This window comes from Somniosus microcephalus, chromosome 19, assembly GCF_052327205.1.
Source record: "Somniosus microcephalus isolate GS21.2 chromosome 19, FLI_Smic_1.0, whole genome shotgun sequence".
Lineage (NCBI taxonomy): Eukaryota > Metazoa > Chordata > Chondrichthyes > Squaliformes > Somniosidae > Somniosus > Somniosus microcephalus.
Window position 1 is genome coordinate 21,456,793 of NC_141005.1, and position 24,783 is coordinate 21,481,575.

Below are 24,783 nucleotides of genomic sequence, written 5' to 3' on the forward strand. Positions count from 1 at the left end.
CTGAAGAATGAAGTGATCTTTGAAAGAACGAAAGACTTACTTTTATATAGCACCTTTTACGGCCACTGGACATCTCAAAGTGCTTTACAGCCAATGAAGTGCTTTTTTGGAGTGTAGTCACTCTTGTAATGTGGGAAACGTGGCAGCCAATTTGCGCACAGCAAGCTCCCAGAAACAGTAATGTGATGATGACCAGATAATCTGTGTTTGTTATGTTGATTGAGGGATAAATATTGGCCAGGACACAGTGTTAGTGCCCCTGCTCCCCTCAAAATAGTACCATGGGATCTTTTACGTGCACCTGAGAGAGCAGACGGGGCCTTGGTTTAACGTCTCATCTGAAAGACGGCACCTCTGACAGTGCAGCACTCCCTCATTACCACACTGGAATGTCAGCCTAGCTTTGTGCTCAAGTTCTTGGAGTGGGACTATGAACCCGCACCTTTCTGACTCCGAAGCGAGTGTGCTACCCACTGAGCCACTGGCTGACACTTTGCTGTAAAACAGCAAGCCAGTGAGAAATGTTGCATGTCAGCAACAAACTACATACATTCTGTTTTGAGGTTTGTTTCTCTCAGCTCCTCTTAGTTGGGTCCCTTTCGGGGTGATGCATCTGTCAATGGTGTTTTTGTGTTGATGCATTGAAGTCTCTCTAAAGCGGCCACTTTAATTGGGATGTGTCACTGCATGTGCCTTGGCTATAGAGCATTTATATGAAATGCAGAACTTCCCGCATTCAGCATTGGCTTGGTACAGGACTTCCTAGTCCTTGTCCTGCATCTGAACCAGGATGCAAGGGGAGGAGAAAGAATATACAGTAAGCACTGTGCGGAAATACTCGTAGCATCCTTCATTTTTTAAAATTCATTCATGGGATGTGGGCGTCGCTGGCAAGGCCAGAATTTATTGCCCATCCCTAATTGCCCTCGAGGGTGGTGGTGAGCCGCCGCCTTGAACCGCTGCAGTTCGTGAGGTGAAGATACTCCCACAGTGCTGTTAGGTAGGGAGTTCCAGGATTTTGACCCAGCGACTATGAAGGAACGCTGATATATTTCCAAGTCAGGATGGTGTGTGATTTGGAGGGGAACTTGGAGGTGTTGGTGTTCCCATGTGCTTGCTGCACTTGTCCTTCTAGGTGGAAGAGGTCGCGGGTTTGGGAGGTGCTGTCAAAGAAGCCTTGGCGAGTTGCTGCAGTGCATCTTGTAGATGGTACACATGGCAGCTACGGTACGCCGGTGGTGGAGGGAGTGAATGTTTAAAGTGGTGGATGGGGTACCAGTCAAGCGGGCTGCTTTGTCCTGGATGGTGTCGAGCTTTTTCATTGTTGATTCTTTAAGAATTCAGCAAGCTGCTTCAATCTTTGTTCTTCCATAGGGAGTGTTGTGTCTATTCTATTGATATTCCTGTTTGTGATGGAGCTTTTATGACTGCATCCTATTGTGACGGTCTGGGTGAAATTTTGAAGGAGAACCTATTTAGAGGCTCCTGAGTTAATCCTCTGCATAAATCACTGTGGTATATGGTTTTTGTTCACTGGCAAGTTACAGAAATAAGCTACAACCAGTACATTGAAATGGCAACCGCACCTTGTTTATCAAAGTGCAGTGTGTCATAAATCATGCTGCAAAATTGAGATGTAGCATTACTTATTAGCGAACTGGAATACAGACTTCAGTTTATTAACAAAAATGTCAATTGACTTAATGTAATTAAAAATTATTTTACTTTTGAAACCAATTTTTCAAATTAAATAAACTTACTGATCTGACCGGTTATGAGTAAGCTAGATTGTTCAGTAGTTTATTAAAATTGTTATGCAGATTTGTTACAAATTTCCTAGTGTAACCATGGACTGAAGCTTGCTGTACAATGAAAACGTGCAGTGCAGTGAGAAGATTGACTGGAGGTACGTCCACAGCTTGATTTGTTCAGGACTACAAGTGTTCTTTTACCAAGGCCACAAAGGTGGCATCACCAACTTTGCAAGATGCATCTGGTCTTGGAGGCGACTCAAGATGCCGTGCTGCAGATGTTCCCATATTTTGCAACAAATGCAGTAAACAGCCAGAATACTGTGAATCAAATGTAAGTTTTAGCATGTTAATTCTAAATTAATGTAATACTGATGATGTTTGTAGAAAATGTTAAAGTTCTTGTAATTCACCATCCAAAAATACCTGCTGTTCTGAGAGGTCAGATGGTAATTATATAAAAATAATGTTATCACATTAAACATACCGTATGGATGGCAGAAGATTGTAGGCTGTAATCCACTTGGGATTCAGGTAAAGTTACAAACCACTGGGTACTATCTTACCCTGTCAATTGGATTTCTGTACATTAATTAGTTCCTCCCAGCCATTAGTAATAACGTATTAAGTATTAATGTGTTGCAATGATTTTTAAACTTTTGTGTAGAGGACCCCTGGAAATCATAGAATCCTAGAATAGTACAGCACATGAGGAGGCCGTTCAGCCCATCGGGTCTGCGCCAGCTCATTCAAAGAGCAGGCCAGTTAGTCCCACTCCCCCGCTCTTTCCCCAGATCCCTGCAATTTTTTCTCCTTCAATTATTTATCCAATTCCTTTTTGAAGGCTACTATTGAATCTGTATCCACCACCCTATCCGGCAGTGCATTCCAAATCCGAACCACTCATTGCATAAAAAAGTTTTCCCTCGTGTTGCCACTGGATCTTTTGCCAATTACCTTAAATCTGTGCCTCTTGTATATTAACATACTCCTGAGGATTCCTGGCTAATATTGACAATGCTTGGTACTCCCAGCCTAACTTCATAAGACGGTGTTAGCTACCCAAAGGAAAACCACATTATCATTGCAGAAAAGCTTACAAGTCAAAAAGTCTGATGACAAACTCCGAGAGTTGGGGATCCTGGTTAGAAAATATGATATACTGTCAGACTTGGCTCAGTGGCAGCACTCTTCTTTCTGAGTCAGAAGGTTAAGAGTTCAAGCCCAACTCCAACGACTTGAGCACAGACTGACAATTCAGTGCAGTACTGAGGAAGTGCTGCACTGTTGGAGGTACCATCTTTCAGAAAAGACGTTAAACCAACGCCTGTCTGCTGTCTCGGGTGGATGTAGAAGATGACATGGCACATCGAAGAACAACAGGGGAGTGTTTTGGCCATCACTTATCCCTTAACATCACTATCACATTGCTGTTTGTAGGACCATGTTGCACATGCTTCTCTCCATTACAACAGTGACTTCAAAAGTACTTAATTGGCTGTGAAGCACTTTGGGATGGCTTGAAGTCGTGAAAGGCGCTATATAAATGCAAGTTCTTTGTCGCTGGTAATAGCTCCAGTTCTTCATGGATGCTTGACGAACCCAATAAGAGGGTATTTTCAACAAACTGGAGGAAATAGTGTCAGTGAAGGTGCGTTGCTGGATATATTTCACAAGTGGGGAAAAACACATGATTGATGAATGTTACAGGTGTGAGTGAATTGTGAGGTCTTTTTCCCCAAATGAAATCCAGTATTCTATTATTGCAACAATATCGACAGGAGAGAAATGTTATATTTGTATAATACAAGCAGTGAGCCTAAACTATGGCCCTGGTATTAACTTGGCGGCTTAGAGTGGGGTGGGGGGGTGGGTGCTGTCCCTTGGGCCCTGCCGAATTTAGTGGCAGGCACGATTAACTTTTTTTTGTCTCCATTTCCGGCAGCAGCGAGCCACATTGAGAGGCTGGAAGACATTTGGCACCAGGCAGCAGCTGGGGAGCGGAGAGTCGGAAGGGAGAGATAGGGGTTTGAGGGGGTGCCGGAAGACAGATTGGGAAGGGAGGCCGGAGACCGATCGGGTGGGGGAGGGGTGGCTGGAGACAGATCGGGGGATGGGGGGGGCGAAGACAGATCCGGGGAGGTGGGTCGGAGACTGATCAGGGGTGGGGGTGAAGACAGATCGGGAGTGTGGGGGGCGGTGGGGGGGTGCCATAGACAGATCGGAGTGTGGGGGGTGCAGAGACATCGGGTGGCCGGAGTGAGGAGTAGATCAGAGGCCGGAGGAAGAGCAGAGGGGAAGGGGGCGCAGATTGGAAAGGCCGGGTCGGTGGGAGTTAATGGCTTGTAGGGGTGTTCAATCATGGTGGGGGTTGGGTGGCAGGTAAGCTGGATCCAGCAAGTAAGTGGAAAGGCACTTGACAGGCCCTCACCTGCTGGATCCAGAAGTCCTTGCCTCCCTTGCCCTCACCTGCTGGATCCAGAAGTCCTTGCCTCCCTTGCCCTCACCTGCTGGATCCAGAAGTCCTTGCCTCCCTTTAGCTGCTGGATTTCCCGAGGCTCGGGAAACCCGGCCGGCCTGGATGAAATTTAAAATAGAGGTACAATCTGAGGTGCGCAGCCTCGTTATAATATTGAAATGACCAATCTGCCTTCTGGGAGCAGATTGGTCGCCCGCCCTCACCCGCCTCTGTTAAAACCGGAAGTGGGCGGGTTGAAGTCGGGTTTGAGATTTTAACATTTTTACATTGAATCCAACCCAAACCCACCAGTATTTGAGGTTTAAAATTCTCACCTAAGTCTGTGGGTATAGTCTGGTTGGTCCTTTGTTGGAACAGATGGTTCCTCCTTTTTCTGAAATATAGTGCAAGTGTTTTAACTGTCATAGTAAGCAAGGACATTTTTTTCACACATGTATCATTTTTATTTTCAGTGGTGCGAAATAACTATGCAAGGGACTTAAAAAAAAAACTAAAAAAAAAATAATGTGATTCTGTTAATTGAAAGGGAGCAGTCACTGCATGTTTTTTGCATTTACCAGTGAATGTGTACAGAGGTACATGGAATGTAATCTACTGTATAGATCATATATGTTCCCCACCTACAGTAGCCGACTGGCTGCATTTTGTTATGAAACACCGAAGCCCGTAGTGTAGGATTCCATCAAAGTTGAAAACTCTAAAAAGATAAAATATATTATAAAGTAGCGATTGGGTGGCACAAAGCTTGAGTTTTAAAAGCCTTGAAGATTGTAGGACTACTCTCTGATCGATTCATGGACCATACCAATATTAGAAGAGTTGTATGTAATCGTATTTGCTAAATATACAGCCATTTTCCCCACTCTGGCATATTAGATTTGTGTGCATATGAGTATCTTTAGAATGTTTCCATGTTCCTATGAATCAGGCTCCAGAGAAGTTATTAATTGACTGTAAAACTGATTAGGCAGTGTTGCAGCTTTATGCTCATTTGTTGTGGTGTTGTGTTTTTAGATCATCATTCACCATGATTTTGCAGATTAATTGTGTCAACCTTCTGAATATTGAATTACTTGTGCAGCTTTTGGTGGCCCATTGGGGAAAATGTCATGCGGGCAGAAGTTAATAGGTTTGAACTTCTCAAGTCCAAAGCAGTTCAGATCCTGATTGCATCAGTTGACGGACGTGGTCCAGAAGCAAGGTTATTCCATCTTGGGGTGGATTGGACTGCCATTAACTTGGTTTGTTTGAATTTTCCATGTATTAAAGGGTTGGCATTGAGACCTATGATAGAGGTCAAGCTCTTTTAGTTGTTGAAGAGTGCAAGGGGAGAAATTATTTATTTGAAGCGTGCTTTCATGTCTAGCCAGCAGTGCAATTCAGTGTTGCAGCAGGTAAAAATGTAGGAGGAGATTGGGTTGATTGGGCTTGTACTCGCTGGAGTTTAGAAGAATGAAAGGGGATCTCATTGAAACTTATAAAATTCTAACAGGACTGGACAGACTAGATGCAGGAAGGATGTTCCCGATGACGGGGGAGCCCAGAACCAGGGGTCACAGTCTAAAGATAATGGGTAGGCCATTTAGGACTGATGAGGAATTTCTTCACCCAGAGAGTGGTGAACCTGTGGAATTCTCTACCACAGAAGGCAGTTGAGGCCAATTCATTAAATATATTCAAGAAGGAGTTAGATATATTTCTTAAGGCTGAAGGGATCAAGGGATATGGGGAGAAGGCAGGAACAGGGTACTGAGTTTGGATGATCAGCCATGATCTCATTGAATGGCGGAGCAGGCTCGAGGGGCCGAATGGCCTACTCCTGCTCCTCTCTTCTATGTTTCTATGAGCTTGACCAGTGATCTCTACACAATGAATTTCTGACCTTAGTTGTGCTTTCAGCCAAAAGGCACCAATTTGGCACCCCAAAGTGAGGATGGGGAGGGGGTGGGCTTCGGCGGAGGGAGGGGGGTCAAGTATTGTACTTGTATGATTGGCCCAAATAAGAAACTTAACTACACTAATTTGCAGAAAAAAGGAATCCGAAGGCAATCTATAGAAAAGCAACCCGATCAAGCACTGTAACTTAAACCATTCACATTTATCAATTTAAGTTTTCAAAGTGTTTTCGGATGCTACCTTCACTTCTGACCTAGCTAAATATGTAGCTGTATTAAACATTTCTAACACATGAAACATATAAATAATAGCCCGTATTTTCCAATCGGAGGCCTCCCCGCGGGTGGAGGCCAGCGATCTGGAAAAATCTACGCCCTTACCCGAGGGCTCCTGGGACGCACACGCTTCCGATCCTGGGCCTCACCAAACTCCAAGTGCGCAGCGCCCACGTATCACAGGGGTGCAGATAGTTCGCAGTGTCCCTGGGATCACGTGTGCCATGGGGAGCCAATCACAGAAGGGAATCTCCCTTCATACACTTGACAGGAAGACCTGCCAAATATATGAATGGAAATCAATGAAAAAACATAGTAAAACTTTAAATAATTTTTTTTTTAAATCACCTATTTTTAAAATGACTTGAAATTACAATAAATTAAGTATTTTAAACAAAAGTTTAATTTTTTGAAAAAGTAATTAAAGTTTTTTTATGGGGCTAAAAATAAACTTACCTTTTTTTAAAGTACTTTTAAATGATAAATCAGTGAATTTTTAAAAACTTTTTTTGAACTCTTATCCTGCTAAAAACAGGCCGTACGCCTGCTTTTACCAGGCGTAAGAATTGTAAGGGTTTTCTGCGGGCGGAGGATCTCCAAAAAGCGGAACTATCCGCCCGCAGAGGCCCTTCTCCAGGGCAGCCGGAGGATCTGTCGAGCATTCTTGACGGATCGGAAATGCTGGTTTTCAGCGCATGTGCTGTGCATGCCTGAAACCAGCATCTCCGATGTCCCTACAGGTGGGTACACAGCGCGTACTCACCGTAGGGGTCGGAATATCCGGGCCAATAAAATCATTAAACTTGCCCATAAAAATCAGCTATTTAATGCTAGAAATCTCTGCAAGAAGATTCCCCACAATGCTTTGTCTATCTCTGTCTGGGGTTTGAGTTCTTCTATTCCAGAGTTGGATATTTTAACTACACTCCTGTTGACAGATTCTGTCTACTTCCTTCACTTTTTTAAGAGGAAATGAGATGGGAATGTACTGTCATTCAGTTCATGTGTGGCACTACCCAGAGAGCACCATGGCATCCCACATCACATGCCAACCAGGTAGAAAATGGTCCTTCAACTGGGCTGGGATTTCTTGTTCCTGTGGACAAACTCTGTTGGTGAGAGAGATGCATCATGGAAGTTGCAGTTTCCACCCTGTTATTCTGGAATTATAATACCTGGTGGGCACTGAGAACCTGTCATATGTCATCAATGCATAAAATTTACAAATAAGTGAGGTGCCAGCTTAGGATGGGGCGGGGGTCAAAAATAGTGCTTTTTTTTCTGTATTCCTACTGTTCAGTCATTAAATAATCATTTCACTCCACAACTAGTTGTTGTGGAAGATCACTTTTTATGTTGCTGAGGGATACTGATGTTTGCACAGTGACTGAGTTATGTTTGGCTGACTGGGTGGGGGGGGGGTGGGGGGGGGTTGCACTCAAGATGTGACCAACTTGGAGAGAAGGGGACCGAGCTGGGAACAAGGGAATGCCGACATACCTAGTCCGAAGGTGGATCTGGGCACTGCACAGACTTGCAGGCCAAATCTGGGTGAGACAGGTTCCTGGGAACAAAATGGAGGCAGTTTTGTGAAATTATGCTGGCCGACTTCAAAATGACTGGGGGGTGGGGGGAGGAGTCATGACGCCGCACCCCTGAGGCTTCACTGGCTTCACCACTGACTGGAAGGCAATGTTTGAAACACTTCGATGCTGAGTTTGGGCATTGTAGCCAGGCCTGGGCCATGGAGAATGGCCAAATGTTCAAGGCCCTGATGATTGGAGAACTGACAATAGGTGAAAAAAAAACTCCCTGGCACAGTCCTACACAAACAACAGCTTTAGCAAGAACTTCAAATCCACTGAGAAGAAAAGCGGGAGGAAAAGAATATTGTTTGCTACCATGTTAAACAACTTAAAAACCTTGGGGCAGGAGGAGGAGGGAAATAAAAGTTCCTGCACCTTAAGCAATTGCTCAAAATCCATGTGGAAGTATTGCAAAAATATAGTGTATTATGTTTAATAACTAAGAAGTCACACAACACCAGGTTATAGTCCAACAGCTTTATTTGAAATCACAAGCTTTCGGAGCGCTGCTGCTTCGTCAGACTTCACCTGACGAAGGAGCAGCGCTCCGAAAGCTTGTGATTTCAAATAAAGCTGTTTGACTATAACCTGGTGTTGTTTGAGTTCTTACATTTGTCCACCCCAGTCCAACACCGGCATCTCCACACCATGTTTAATAACGGAAGAGGTTTTGAGAAGAGCAAACTAAGTTATTTTCATCTCTAAGTTTTCTGCAGATCTGAGAGGCCTGTATCTTTTGGTATCAGTAAGGTGTGTGATAAAAGCTCCTGTCATACTGTAACATACTGCTTCAGTAGATTTGCTCTCTTACAAAAATTAGCCTAGGTGCACCGCAGTAATGATTGGAAAATGGACTTCAAGTCCAGGATTACTCCTTCGCAATGTCACAGGAGATTTCTGAATATTTTTAAGTGAAGTTAGTTTTTGGTGCCAAAGCTTTTTTAAAAATGTCTTCCCTAAAAGATTTGCTGAAATGGTAGGCTTTAACCCACTTTTCAAATAATGAATTAATCTGAATAATTAAGAATATAGTATTTTGATAGATTAAGCTCTTGCACTATTAAAATTTTAATTAGAACTTAACATGATGTATGTCTTGTGAAAGAAAACATTTCTTGCAACTTACAGCTTCAAAGAAAAATGAGCATTCCGAGTTGAAGTGTGAGGGGGCCTTGACTGCAGTCTTATTTCCCTGCAGATTGATTTTTTTCTCTCCTCTGACATGATCTGGTATCGGTCATTCTCGGAAAACTGCTTGATATTTCAAACTTGATATGCTGTAACACATAAAGACCAGCATCCAGTGACTTTTGGTCTTCTTTTGTTCAGTGGCTGAAAAGTGCAAGAATCTTGTCCAAGAGACCCACCTCTTTGCTCTCTCAACCCTATTCCCATTAAACTGCTATCCACCCAACTTCCCTTCCAGGCCCCTATGTTAGCTGATATTGGAAATGGTTGTTTCTCCTCAGATCTGTCCCCTTTTTCCAATTTGCTGTCATAATATCCTGCTTTATAAAAAAAAAACTCTTGACCCCTCTGTCCTTGCAAACTACCTCCTCATCTCCAACCTCCCTTTCCTCTCGAGACCTTGAACGTGTTGTCGCCTCCAAAATCCGCGCATCTTTCACATAGCTCCTTGTTTGAACCTCTCTGATCAGTTTTCCGCCCCTGCCACAGCACTAAAACAGCCCTAATCAAAGTCACAAATTACATCCTTCTGTGACTGGGACCCTAGTGCACTGTCCCTCCTCGTCCTCCTTGACCTCTGCAGTTTTTTGACATTGTCGACCGCACCTTGCTGTCAAGAGTCTTGAGAAACCCTTTGCAGTATTAACCTAAGACGTGAGCACAAGTAATTCAGAACCAGCTGACGTGCAACACAGTGAAGTGCATTCTACAACCCATTTTTTATATATATATTGATTAGTCATGGATTTACCCAACATGCCGTTACCAAATCAAATGGTAGTGTAGATGGTTATGGAGGTGAAATTGCTATGAAATACTAATGTTAAAAGCCATACCCATCAGTTGAGTGTTTGACTGCTACTTAGTGATCAGAAGTTTTCACCTGAGTCATCACCCCCTTGCACAAAAAAACCACCCTTGACCCCTCTGCCCTTGCAAACTCCAACCTCCCTTTCTTCCCCAAAGTCCTTGGCTTGATCCATGCCTGGTTTTCCATCCCTCCAATCAGGAATCCACCCCACAGCACTGAAATGGCTCTAACCAAACTCAAAAATAACACTCTGAGAATGTGACCTTCATTATCCTTCCTTGAACACTCTTCAGCCTTTGACATGGTTGACAACACTCTCCTCCTATTTCTCTCCTCTGTTGTTCAGTGGAAACTGGCCTTGTTTCCAGTCTTAGCTATCCGATCATAACCAGAGCATCTTCAGCAATTGCGTCTCTTCCACTCGCCATCAGGGGAGTGATGGAAAACATTTAAGCATCATGGCTCTGAATTTGTGGTAGGTAATAACAGTGAACCAGCTACTTCAGGATTTAGCGCGTGTGCATCCTAACGCAGAAATCCTGAGGCTGTGGTCAGTCATTCACTGCTCCGACACTGGCTGCACTGTGGGGGGGGCCCCCCCCCCCCCCCCCCCAACATAGCCGAAAATCTGTGAAACTGACGAAAACTTCGACTTTTCCACAGTAGTATCGCTGTTACGTACTCCATTAAAAGTTAGACCCGTTTGGATTAGGTGTAACTGGGGTTTTAACAGCGTATTGACTGCTAAACCAATGTTATGGCCCTGAAAAACTCATTTAAATTTTGTGGAGTGTCAAATGTATCCATTTTAATAAAAATTACAATTTTTAAAACTTTTATAAAAAAAAAAAAAGTAAAAGTTTGTTCATCTTTATTTCAGGTTTAACTTTCCCCCGTGTGAGAGCCCCAATCTTTGTTTTGCTCTCTAACATTTTTAAAAAGTTGGAATAAAAGGAGTTTTTTCACTTCCTGGTTCCCAGTCTGTGAGAATTCTGTATTGTGATTGGCTGCATAGACAGCTTGTTGACGTTACAGCAGCTCGAACTAGGAATTCCCCATTAACTTTCACTGATCTCAACTGAACATCGGAAAAGCCGAACTTCTCGCCACAGAGATCGCAAGATCTTTGTGGGAAGCTTACTTCGGGGCCAGCAGTGAACACCTTTGCTTCACCGCTGACCACAAATTGCGGGCCACTGTGTTCTGTGAGTAGCCACTCGGATAACTAACAGTTGTATGTGGGGGATAAACAATTTTTGAAGAATGAGTAAAGCCATATCGGTGGTAAGTTAATGTAACATTTTTTAGATCTGTGAATTATCACTCTACTGGGCAAAATATTAACTTTAGTTGAGGAGGTTTGATTCAGGGTGAGCTAACTTTTATAGAGCTATGAAGTAGTGTGTCCTTAATCCATTGTGCCTTCATTCCTGTAGCTTTCAGATTCTGTACAATGATGAACAGTTGTATTGCCATTTACTAAACAAATTCTCATCACCTTCAAAGTCCTTCACCCACACAAGAAAAGGAAGGATTATATTGGATAATTTTGGTCTCATGCTATGCTTTTCACTTTTACACAACTCTTCACAGTAGTGTGTAAATATGGTGTGTGGCTCATGTTAAACTACCCTAATAGAATGTACATTACCTTGTAATAATGTATTGAGAATGTCTTCAGTACATAAGTTTGAATATTAATTGACTTTTCTAGTGTTTGTATTAAATGGATGTTGCATTGTTTTACAGTAATGAGGTTTGAAAATGCTATAGCACAGATGCTACAATTACCATTTAGAAGGAATTGTTCATGCTTGTTACATACCTCCCTTCTGTCAAGAAAATGTTTTAAACCTGTTTTTAAATAGATACTATAAAATCCACTCAAGGGTACTTTGCAGTTTATTCATCAGATTTTTCAGTACCTGTAAAATTAAGTTTATAAGTAACACATTTTGGAAAAAGTGAAAAGTTCATTTGTGTGTAGATATCTGGAGTGGACAGCATCAGGCTTTACATAAGAACATAAGAAATAGGAGCAGGAGTAGGCCATTTGGCCCTTCGAGCCTGCTCTGCCATTCAATAAGATCATGGCTGATCATCTACCTCATCTCCGCTTTCCTGTGGCTGTGATTAACACCTGTTAAGGGTATGAAGTAGTTTTAAGTTACAATATCGGATCCCGACAGTTCGGCTCTCTGCTACAATCCTACTTCGAACCCACAGACAACCACACTTATTTATTTAGTCTCAACAAATTTAGTGAGCAAAGATTATTTAGCTGATTTGCATGAATATCATAATTATACTTAATGAACACACGCTGTCACGTATTTCGACCGAGGGCAATGTCTTCTATCAGTAACACTTATTCTAGCGATGTTGGAGATCTCTTTGGCTGGTCAGGATGCAAGTTCCCTTCAGTGATCCAGCTGCTAGTGGCGTTCGAGGATTCCCTGTTAAACGTCCTGCTACAGTCCAAAAGTCATTTTTATAAGTCACACTTTTGATTTCAGCTAGTTAAACATGCAGCTGCAGGCTAGACTGGGCTTTTACTAAATAATAATGAATAATAAAACAGAGCACAAGCATCTGTTACCGCATTTTCATTTATTCTCAGTTTGTAACTAGCTTTAAGAAAATAGAAAAGACAACTACTTTAGGCAATACAAAATACAATTATACATCACAACAATCCATTAACCATTGCAACAATCAAACAGCATGTTGACACTCCGTGTAGGATCATGAAACATGCCTATTTGAACGCGGGCAACTGGCACAGTGGAACTGTGCACCAGCAGGAGTAGATGTCTTCAGGAAATGAGCAGGGGAGAAAGTTGGCAATAAAAATATAATGTACAGTAATTACATGAAACTATCTTTTTTAGTAGTTGTTCTAACCTTTGTATTTGTTCTGTCTCTTATTCAGTCTCAGTGACAGTTTCTTCACGGTGAAGGGTGCGGCTCTTTTTTTACAGCAGGGAAGCAGCCCACAGGTCCCACGGTGTCACCATCATCACAAATATGCAGGTGAGCTGTCTAATGTCAAAACTCTCCTAAATGCCACTTTGGCTAAACAGACACCTGGCTTATTAAGTGAATAATGCTGCAATTTGCCACCATAGTTCATTTAGGTATGCTTTCTTTTCAGTACACAAATAGTACAGATCTGGTTAAGCTGTTCAATTTCACTTAAATGGGAAGGGAAGTCAAAGGGGAGTACTTTTTGTTCAAAGTACTATTTGGAAAAAAAATCATTGGCCTGTTCCTATGTTTCCTTTCAGCCCCTCGAGCCTGATTCTTCATTCAATTAAATCATGGCTGATCTGTACCTCAACTCAATTTTCCTGTCTTTGATCAATATCCCTTGATAATCTTGCTTAATAAAAGAATCTATCGCTCTCAGTCTTGAAAATTTCAATTGACCCAGCATCCACAGCCTTTTGTGGGAGCAAGTTCCAGATTTACAGTACCCTTTGTTTAAAAAAAATTTAAAAAAAAATAAAAATAAAAATGTGGTTCCTAATTACACTCTTAAATGGCCTCGCCCTAATTTCAAGATCATGCTCTCTTCTTCTGGATTCCCCCACCAGAGGAAATAGTTTCACTCTTATCTACCCTCTTGAGCCCCTTTATCATTTTATACACTTCTCCAACCTCCTAGCTGCAATTGTAACTGTGTCTGACAGTATAATTGGGGATCTCTGTGTACAGATACATATTATAAGTAAAAATGCCAGAAAACAAAAAGACAGAGATTATCTGTAGTGTGGGTTTGGAGATGATTGAGTCAGCTCCATAGATCACTGGCTATAGAGGAGAGCTAAATATGTTCACTAGAGATTCAAGACAATGAAGTTGCAAAACAAAAATGAGTAAATTACATAATGTTTCAATAACTGCAAACATATTGATTTGTAACAGTCTGAAGTGAATTTCTACCGTGTTTGCTTTTTTATTTAAACTTTTATATAACTATAATGTAACTTGCAAAAAAACTTTACAACTGTACTTGTTCCATTTTAAAAGGTATTTCCTACAACATTTAAACACAACTTACATTTGTACTGTCCAATTAATGTAAAGAAGACATCCCAAGACACTTCACAAATAGGCATAAGGAAGGACAGGAACGATTAGGAGAGGTGAACAACAGCTTTGTGACGAGATGGGTTTTTAGAGATGGAGAGAGGGGTGAGTAGTGGAGAGGTTTAGGCAGTGAGTTCTGGAACGTAGGATAGAGGCAGTGGTGGAACGAAGGGAGGAGAGGAAGCACAGAAGGCTAGAGACAGAAGGATGGAGTGTTTGGGAGGGAAGACGTACGGCTGGAGTAGGCCACAAAGATGGGGTGGAGTGAGGCCATGGAGGAATTGTAGACCATGTTGAGAATTTTAAATTTAATGTGTGCATGTGCAGGGAGCCAAGGATAGGGATGATGGGCGAGCAAGACTTGGTAGAGGGCAGGATGTGTAAGGCAGAGTTTTGGATCAGTATTAGTTTATGGAGGGTGGCAGTTAGGAGGCCAGCAAGGCAAGCATTAAAATAGTTGAGTGTGGAGGTAAGAAAGGCGTGTGAGGGTTTCGGGGCCTAGGGGTGGAGGTAGGCTATGTGGAGGAAGAAGTAAGTTGGTCTCGGTGATGGATAGGATCAAACAGGTCGCCGAGCTTGCTACAGGTTTGAGTCGGACTGAGAGTTGACTGGAGGGAGACGGAGTCAATAGCAAGGGAGTAAAGTTTGTGGCGGAGGGAATAGAAACATAGAAACATAGAAGATAGGAGCAGGAGTAGGCCATTCAGCCCCTTGAGCCTGTTCTGCCATTTAATGAGATCAGGCTGATCATCCAAATTCAGTACCCTGTCCCTGCTTTCTCCCCATATCCCTTGATCCCTTTAGCCTTAAGAAATATATCCAACTCCTTCTTGAATATATTTAATGAATTGGCCTCAACTGCCTTCTGTGGTAGAGAATTCCACAGGTTCACCACTCTCTGGGTGAAGAAATTCCTCCTCATCTCGGTCCTAAATGGCTTACCCCTTATCCTTAGACTGTGACCCCTGGTTCTGGACTCCCCCGCCATCGGGAACATCCATCCTGCATCTAGTCTGTAGTCCTGTTAGAATTTTATAAGTTTCAGTGAGATCCCCTCTCATTCATCTAAACTCTAGCAAATATAAGCCTAATCGACCCAATATCTGTTCATATGTCATTCCTGCCATCCCAGGTATCAGTCTGGTGAATCTTTGCTGCACTTCCTCCATGGCAAGAACATACTTCCTCCATGGCAAGAACATCCTTCCTCCGATAAGGTGACCAAAACTGCACGCAATACTCAAGGTGTGGTCTCATCAAGGCCCTGTACAACTGCAGCAAGACATCCTTGCTCCTGTACGCTCATCCTCTCGCTATGAAGGCCAACATACCATTTGCCTTCTTAACCGCCTGCTGCACCTGCATGCTTACCTTCAGCGACTGGTGCACAAGGACACCCAGGTCTCATTGCACTTCCCCTTTTCCCAGTTTTGGTCTTCCTCATGTTGAGCTCGATCAAGTCTTGACTCAAATTTGGACAAGTGGTATGGCAGCATGGAGGCAGTTGTGAGAGGTGTTATGGAGTACAGCTAGATGTCATCAGTGTGTGTGTTGACAGCTGATCTGTTCCCGAGGATAATGTTACCAATGTTATCTAGATGAGAAAGAAAGGCCAAGACATAAATCCTTGGGGGGACTCCACTGGTAACACTGGAGGAAGGAAGTGAAGCCACTTCTGTTGATGTACTGGTTACATTCGGATATGTAGACATGGAACCGTAGAGCTGAATGAAAGGGGAGAAGCCTCAGAGAAGGATGGCATAATCAACTGTATCGAACACTGAAACGGTTGAGAAGGATGAGGAGAGAAAATGCAACATGATCACAGTCACCGAGGATATCGTTCATGACATTAACTCCCAATAAATATTTTAAAAATATTACGGAATAATAGGTAAAAAATTTTCAGTGGTATTCAAAACTGCTTGCCTCGAAGGGGAAAATTGTAATTTCCGTTGAAGTGCCAGAACTCCTTGACCAGTGCCGAAGGAAGTCCTGTGAAGACTATGTCAATATAGAAATAAGTATCTGTGCTGTCATTATTATCATTATATTGTACTTATGATTCTGAAGTGATAAATTCAAGCAGTAACCTATACAGTCCTGGCAGTGCTGATGAGGTAGTATAGTAGTGAAGGAATGCTAATAACTGTTGGAACTACAGTCATAATCAGATACATAGACCATCTATAGCATGAGCAGGGGTACGTCATCACAACAACAACTACTTGCACTTATATAGCACCTTTTTAATGTAGGAAAACATCCCAAGGCGCTTCACAGGAGCGTAATCGAACAAAAACTGACCCCAATCCAAAGGAGGAGACATTAGGATAGGTAATTAAAAGCTTGGTTCAAAGAGATAAGTTTGGAGGAGGGTCTTAAAGGAGGAGGGAGAGGTGGAGAGGCAGAGAAGTTTAAGGAGGGAATTCCAGAGCTTGGGGCTTAGACAGCTGAAGGCACGGCTGCCAATGGTGGGGTGAAGGAAGTGGGTGATGGACAAGAGGCCAGAATTGGAGGAGCACACAGTTCTTGGAGGATTGTAGGGCTGAAGGAGCTTACAGAGATGGGGAGGGGTGAGGACATGGCGTTGATTGGAACACGGGGACGAGAATTTTAAATTGGAGGCGTTCAGGGACCGGGAGTTAATGTAAGCCAGCGAGCACAGGGGTGATGGGGGACTGGGACTTGGTGTGTGTTAGGATATGAGTAGCAGAGTTTTGGATGAGTTTAAGTTTATGGAAGATGGGAGGCTGTCCAGGAGGGCATAGTCGAGTCTGGAGGTAACAAAATCATGGATGAGGGCTTCAGCAGTGCATGGGCTGAGGCAGGGCCAGAGATGGGCGATATTAAGGAGGTGGAAGTAGGTGGTCTTTGATGTAGAGGATATGTGGTCAGATGCTCAGCTCAGGATCAAATAGGTTGCCACGGTTGTGAACAATCTGGTTCAGACTGAGTCAGTGGCCAGGGAGTAGGATGGAACTGGTGGCGAGGGCTGAAGGCAATGGCATCGGTCTTCCCAATGTTTAATTACTGCCGATGAACCACAGTGTGGGAGAGGAGGCTTTTTTCTGATGAATTATGTGTTGGCATTTTTACTATCATTTTATATACAGAACATATTGAGATTTCTGACAGTTTGATGGTTTGTTTTAGGGTTCTGTTTCTGTTGTTCTAGCTTACCTGCCAACGCTATTGCTGAAGTACTGGCTGATCTTTCATGTTTTGACAGAAGCTGTATTAAGCAAAACAATCAATAATCTAAAATTTAAAACTTGTTAGCGTAACTAATACTAAGTGGTACAGTCATCCCTTTCATTGCATTATTCAGTTTTCTGGGCAAATTTTACTGAGATCTTAACTGCAAATGTTTAGAACACTCTGTGCTGGTTCTTTTAGACCTGCTGGATCGCCAAGATGGTTATCCTGCTGAGAATGATGGGCAGAGCTACTGGTTAAATAGGACTAAGTCATTCCGTTTTCATTACTTGACATTGCAAGGTTTTTACCAGTGTTTTGAAGATCTCATTCCCCATTTCTATCTAAGAACATAAGAAACAGGAGCAGGCCATCTGGCCCCTCGAGCCTGCTCTGCCATTCAATAAGATCATGCCTGATCATCGACCTCAACTCCACTTTCCCGCTCGATCTCAATATCCCTTGATTCCCCTAGAGTCCAAAATCTATCTCCATCAGCCTTGAATATACTCAAAGGGCTGGATTTTCATTGAGGAGTCAGGTTGGAGGCGTGACTACAACTTTCGGGGTTGTAGTCCCGCCTCCATCGAGATGCGGCCAATCCACGCGATTTTAACTTGATTGACCTTGAGCCCGCCCAGCGGGCTCAGCAGGCCAATTAAGGACCACCTGGCAACAGGTGACGTCACAGACTGAATTTCATCTGTCAAGAGATTTTGACAGATGAAATATCAGCGTTTCACAGCTGTTTGAAGCTGTCAAACACTGACCGTCTTACTTCTAACATGAGTCCTTCTCCACAGACTCAGTTAGAAACCTCTCCTGCACAGAAAGCGGCAGGCTGTCACTTTTGACAGTTCGCAGCCATTCTGCTTTCTGTGCCGGTGAGATGACGGACTCCCAGGACCTAAAGGAAGGAAGGCTGTAAAGGTAAGAAAACGGTAATTTACACTTTAATCACTTTAGACACACCAAACACACTTACCTTTGCAATCATGCACACATCACTCACCTGAACACCGACATCTCAAGCCCTTCAGCCCGATGACTCTAACTTGGCGTGGTTTGGAGCCATCGGGAATCCCACACTTCAACCTTCAAAATAGGGATTAGGCTCAAAACTGCCTGTTAACTACCTGTTAACAGGCAGTTAATTGGCACGAATCCCTTCCCGCCCCGGGGGGGGGGGGGGTGTCGGGTACCCGCCTCCTTTGGAACTGGCTTGGGGGCGGGATGGTGTCGGGACCCCCGATTTCGGGATTTTAACCCCCCCCGCACGCCTCCAATCCTGACTCCACGGCACAATAAAAATCCTACCCAATGACTCAACATCCACAGCCCTCTGGGGCAGAGATTTCCAAAGATTCACAACCCTCTGAGTGAAGAAATTCCTTCTCATCTCGGTCTTAAATAGACTACCCCTTATTATGAGACTGTGCCCCCTTCTTCTAGACACTCCAGCCAGGGGAAACAACCTCTCGGCATCTACCCTGTCAATCCCCTTCAGAATCTTGTATGTTTCAATGAGATCACCTCTCATTCTTCTAAACTCCAGAGAGTATAGGCCCATTCTACACAATCTCTCATCCTAGGACAGCCCTCTCATCCCAGGAATCAATCTAGTGAATCTTCATTGCACCACCTCCAAGGCAAGTATATCCTTCCTTAGATAAGGAGACTAAAACTGTGCACAGTACTCCAGGTGTGGTCTCACCAAGGCCCTGTACAATTGTAACAAGGCTTCCTTACACTTATACTCCAACCCCCTTGCAGTAAAGGCTAACATGCCATTTGCCTTCTTTATTGCTTGCTGTACCTGCATGCAAGCTTTCTGTGTTTCTTGCACGAGGACACCCAAATCTCTCTGAACACCAACATTTAAAAGTTTCTCACCATTTAAAAAATATTCTGTTTTTCTATTCTTCCTGCCAAAGTGAATAACCTCACATTTCCCTACATTATCCTCCAACTGCCGCCTTACTGCCCACTCACTTAGTCAATCTTTATCCCTTTGCAGATTCTGTGTGTTCTCCTCACAGCTTACTGCCCCACCTAACTTGTATCATCAGCAAACTTGGATACATCACACTCGGTCCGTTCATCTAGGTCATTAATATAGATTGTAAATAGCTGAGGCCCCGCAACTGATCCTTGCGGCACCCCACTAGTTACAGCCTGCCAACCTGAAAAGGACCCGTTTATCCCTACTCTGTTTTCTGTCCGTTAACCAATCCTCCATCCATGCTACTATATTACCCCCAACCCCATGAGCCCTAATCTTGTGTAATAACCTTTTTATGTGGCACCTTATCGAATGCCTTTTGGAAATCCAAATATACTACATCCACTGGTTCCCTTTTTATCTACCCTGCAAGTTACATCCTCAAAAAACTCTCATAAATTTGTCAAACTCGATTTCCCTTTCATAAAATCATGTTGACTCTGCCTAATCATGTTATGATTTTCTAAGTGACTTGATACCACTTCCTTAACGATGGATTCCAGCATTTTCCCGACGACTGATGTCAGGCTAGCTGGCCTGTCGTTCCCTGTTTTCTCGCTTCCTCTCATTACATTTGCTATCTTCCCATCTGCTGGGACCGTTCTAGAATCTAGGGAATTTTGGAAGATCAAAACCAAAGCATCCACTATCTCTGCAGCCACCTCTTTTAGAACCCTAGGATGTAGGCCGTCAGGTCCAGGGGATTTGTCGGCTTTTAGTCCCATTAGTTTCTCTAGTACTTTTTCTCTACTTATATTAATTACGTTAAGTTCCTCACCCTCATTAGACCCTTGGTTCCGCACCATTTTTGGTATGCTTTTTGTGTCTTCTACTGTGAAGACAGATACAAAATATTTGTTTAACGTTTCTGCCATTTCCTTACTCCCTATAATAATTTCTCCTGTCTCGGCCTCGAAGGGACCAATGTTTATTTTGCTACTCTCTTCCTTTTTACATACTTGTAGAAGCTATTACAATCTGTTTTTATATTTCTTGCTAGTTTTCTCTCATTCTATTTTTTCTCTCTATCAATTTTTTTTGTCATCCTTTGCTGGTTTCTGAAACTCTCCCAATCCTCAGGCTTACTACTATTCTTCGCAACATTATAAGCTGCTTCTTTCAATCTAATGCTATCCTTTACTTCTTTAGTTAGCCACGGATGGATCACTTTTCCCGTGGAGTTTTTGTTTCTCAATGGAATGTATTTTTGTTGAGAATTATATTTCTTTAAATGCTAGCCACTGCTTATCTACTGCCATACCTTTAATCTATTTTCCAATCTACCTTAGCCAACTCGGCCCTCATACCTATGTAATTGGCTTTATTTGAGTTTAAGACTCTAGTTTCAGACTTAGGCAAGTCACTGTCAAACTTAATGCGAAATTCTATCATCATATGATCACTGCCCCAGAGGACCCTTTATTCTTCGGCAGTCCCTCGGAACCGAGGATGACTTGCTTCCGCACTAAAAATGAGTTCTCGGGTGACTGATGAGTCCAATGCAGGACCTACAGTCTGCCCCACCTGTGACAGAGACGGTGGTTGAAGGGGCCGGTGAGTGGGGTGCTTGGGTTGACGTGCGCTCCTTCCGCTGTTTGCACTTGGCTTCCGCTTGTTCCCGGTGAAGAGACTCGGTGTTTGGCGCCTTCCCGGATGCTTCTCCTCTACCTTGTGCGGTCTTGGGCCAGGGATTCCCAGGTGTTGGTGGGGATGTTGCACTTTTTCAAGGCGGCTTTGAGGGTGTCCTTGAAATGTTTCCTCTGCCCACCTGGGGCTCTCTTGCCGCATCTGAGCTCCGAGTAGAGCGCTTGTTTTGGGAGTCTAGTATCGGGCATGCGGACGATGTGGCCCGTCCATCGGAGCTGATCGAGCGTGGTCAAAGCTTCAATGCTGGGGATGTTGGCCTGCGCGAGAATGCTGACGTAGGTACACCTATCCTGCCAATGAGGCCCAGGGGCGAGGTCGAGACCCAGGAGTGGTGCAGCGTGGACTAGCAGCGGGGTCGGGAGGACCACACTGCAGCCTATGAAACCCAGGCAGAGAGGACCTGCGGGAAGGAGGGAGGAGGACAGTAGGTGTCTGTCAACACCGCGCGACACACTCACTGGAAGGACACCGCGGGGCACACTCACTGGAAGGATCCTTTATTATGAGATTGCTAATTAACCCTGTCTCATTACACAATACAAGATTTAAAATAGCCTGTTCCCTGGTTGGTTCCATGACGTATTGTTCTAGGAAACTGTCCCGAATGCATTCCATGAACTCGTCCTCTAGACTGCCTTTGCCAATTTGATTTGTCCAGTCTATATGAAGATTAAAGTCCCCCACGATTAGTGCATTACCTTTGTTACAAGCACCTACTATTTCTTGATTAATATTCTGTCCAACGGTATAGCTACTGTTGGGGGACGTATATACTACTCCCACAAGTGTTTTCTGCCCCTTGTTATTCCTTATCTCCATCTCCCTGATGCATCGTAATGTCTGCAGCTCGTACTCCAGCTCAACAACTCTGAGCCGAAGTTCCTTGAGTTGCAGACACTTGCTGCAGATGTGGTTGCTCAGGATCGCGATGCTGTCTACAAACTCCCACATGCTGCAGTTACGACACACCACCTGCCCTGCCATCGCTAACCTTGTTTTATTTATTAGTTAAAGCTTTTATTCAATCGATATTTTCATTTTATTTTATTTTGTCTAGTTTAAGTTATTAATTTAATAAGTACCAGCAAGTTACAGTTTCTCAGCTCTTAATTTAACCCCATTCCCTAACTTAGAGAGCAAAAAAAAGCTGTAATACTCACCAACCGATCACCTACCTGCTCTCCTGTGACATGACTCTTTGATTTTTTGTTGTTGTTTTTGAATCGGAGCCTCGCTGCTGCTGTTGCTTTAATTCAGGTCCACTCTTGGGCCGTTCTTTATCCTCTCGCCGCTGCCGCTGCTTTAATTCAGGTCCACTCTCGGGCCACTCTTTATCCTCTCGCTACTGCTTTAATTCAGCTCCGCTCTCGGGCCGCTCTTTATCCTCTCGCTACTGCTTTAATTCAGCTTCGCTCTCGGGTCGCACTTTATCCTCTCGCCGCTGCTTTAATTCAGGTCCACTCTCGGGCTGTTCTTTATCCTCTCACCGCTGCCGCTGCTTTAATTCAGGTCCACTCTCGGGCCGTTCTTTATCCTCTCACCGCTGCCGCTGCTTTAATTCAGGTCTGCTCTCGGGCTGTTCTTTATCCTCTCGCAGCTGCCGCTGCTTTAATTCAGGTCCACTCTTGGGCCATTCTTTATCCTCTCGCTGCTGCTTTAATTCAGGTCCACTCTCGGGCCGCTCTTTATCCTCTCGCCGCTGCCGCTGCTTTAATTCAGGTCCACTCTCTGGCTGCTCTGTATCCTCTCGCCGCTGCTTTAATTCAGGTCCACTCTGGGGCCGTTCTTTATCCTCTCGCCGCTGCTTTAATTGAGGTCCACTCTCGGGCCGTTCTTTATCTTTTCACCGCTGCCGCAGCTTTAATTCAGGTCCACTCTGGGGCCGTTCTTTATCCTCTCGCCGCTGCTTTAATTGAGGTCCACTCTCGGGCCGTTCTTTATCCTCTCACCGCTGCCGCAGCTTTAATTCAGGTCCACTCTGGGGCCGTTCTTTATCCTCTCGCTGCTGCTGCTTTAATTCAGGTCCGCTCTCGGGCCGTTCTTTATCCTCGCGCCGCTGCTGCTGCTTTAATTCAGGTCCACTCTCGGGCCGTTCTTTATCCTCTCGCTGCTGCCGCTGCTTTAATTCAGGTCCACTCTCGGGTCGCTCTTTATCCTGCTGCCGCTGCTTTAATTCAGGTCCACTCTCGGGCCGTTCTGTATCCTCTCGCCGCTGCTTTAATTCAGGTCCACTCTGGGGCCGTTCTTTATCCTCTCGCCGCTGCCGCAGCTTTAATTCAGGTCCTCTCTGGGGCCGTTCTTTATCCTCTCACCACTGCCGCTGCTTTAATTCAGGTCCACTCTGGGGCCGTTCTTTATCCTCTCGCCGCTGCTTTAATTCAGGTCCTCTCTCGGGCTGTTCTTTATCCTCTCACCACTGCTGCAGCTTTAATTCAGGTCCACTCTGGGGCCGTTCTTTATCCTCTTGCCGCTGCCGCAGCTTTAATTCAGGTCCACTCTCGGGCCGTTCTTTATCCTCTCACCGCTGCCGCTGCTTTAATTCAGGTCCACTCTGGGGCCGTTCTTTATCCTCTCGCCGCTGCTTTAATTCGGGTCCACTCTCGGGCCGTTCTTTATCCTCTCGCCGCTGCTTTAATTCAGGTCCTCTCTCGGGCTGTTCTTTATCCTCTCACCGCTGCCGCAGCTTTAATTCAGGTCCTCTCTCGGGCTGTTCTTTATCCTCTCACCGCTGCTGCAGCTTTAATTCAGGTCCACTCTCGGGCCGTTCTTTACCCTCTCGCCGCTGCTTTAATTCAGGTCCACTCTCGGGCCGTTCTTTATCCTCTCGCCGCTGCTTTAATTCAGGTCCACTCTGGGACCGTTCTTTATCCTCTCGCCGCTGCTTTAATTCAGGTCCCCTCTCGGGCTGTTCTTTATCCTCTCACCGCTGCCGCAGCTTTAATTCAGGTCCACTCTCGGGCCGTTCTTTATCCTCTCGCCGCTGCTTTAATTCAGGTCCACTCTCGGGCCGTTCTTTATCCTCTCGCCGCTGCTTTAATTCAGGTCCCCTCTCGGGCTGTTCTTTATCCTCTCACCGCTGCCGCAGCTTTAATTCAGGTCCTCTCTCGGGCTGTTCTTTATCCTCTCACCGCTGCCGCAGCTTTAATTCAGGTCCACTCTCGGGCCGTTCTTTACCCTCTCGCCGCTGCTTTAATTCAGGTCCGCTCTCGGGCCGCTCTTTATCCTCTCGCCGCTGCTGCTGCTTTAATTCAGGTCCACTCTCGGGCCGTTCTTTATCCTCTCGCCACTGCTGCTGCATTGTCTCCGAAACAAAAAACGAGTGTCCTAGTGTATAATATACAAAGGGGTTGCTATTCCCTATAATCTGGGCTACTGATTTACTGTGACTAAATGTCAAATTTTTGTGTTTTTTATTGCCTGGGATTGACATTTTTACTGATACTTTGAGGATATTTTCCATTTTTCCATGAATTAAAAGGACCAAGAAAAGGGAGGGATGTTTATCCATAACTCTTAAGAAAATTTTGTGGCAATCTAAAACAGCATTAAAAAAAAAAACTCTTATTCAAGGAATGTCTGTTGAAAAATGGCGATTAAAATTGAGTTAATGTAGCAGAAGGGTAAACATGATTGCTTATGATAATTACAGCTCATAGGGCATTGACTTTTGAGCCATAGATAAATTGAGATGCTTTGCAATGTTTATTCATGAAGTGTATGTGAAGATATTGATTATGTAATTACCTCCCCCTTCCCCAGCTTAAATGTGCTGTAGCCAATTATTTATTTATACCAGCCTGGCTGCGATCAACTATCCTAGACCACGGGTCGGTTTGTATGGTTCACGTCATGCAGTGC

The 24,783-nt window shown here is 44.2% G+C and overlaps 1 protein-coding gene across 5 annotated transcripts in view; it reads left to right on the forward strand.

Annotated features, from left to right (window-relative positions):
• ssh1b (slingshot protein phosphatase 1b) overlaps window positions 1-24,783 on the forward strand; it is a 110,545-nt gene that overhangs the window by 36,646 nt on the left and 49,116 nt on the right. For 3 of the 5 annotated variants that reach the window (XM_085961346.1, XM_085961351.1, XM_085961349.1), the window contains one exon: window positions 12,919-13,019. In XM_085961346.1, coding sequence (XP_085817472.1) covers window positions 12,919-13,019 — 101 coding nt within the window. Of the gene's footprint in view, window positions 1-1,840; window positions 2,086-12,918; window positions 13,020-24,783 lie in introns of those variants that run through there. The other 2 variants (XM_085961347.1, XM_085961348.1) reach the window with 1 other exon arrangement.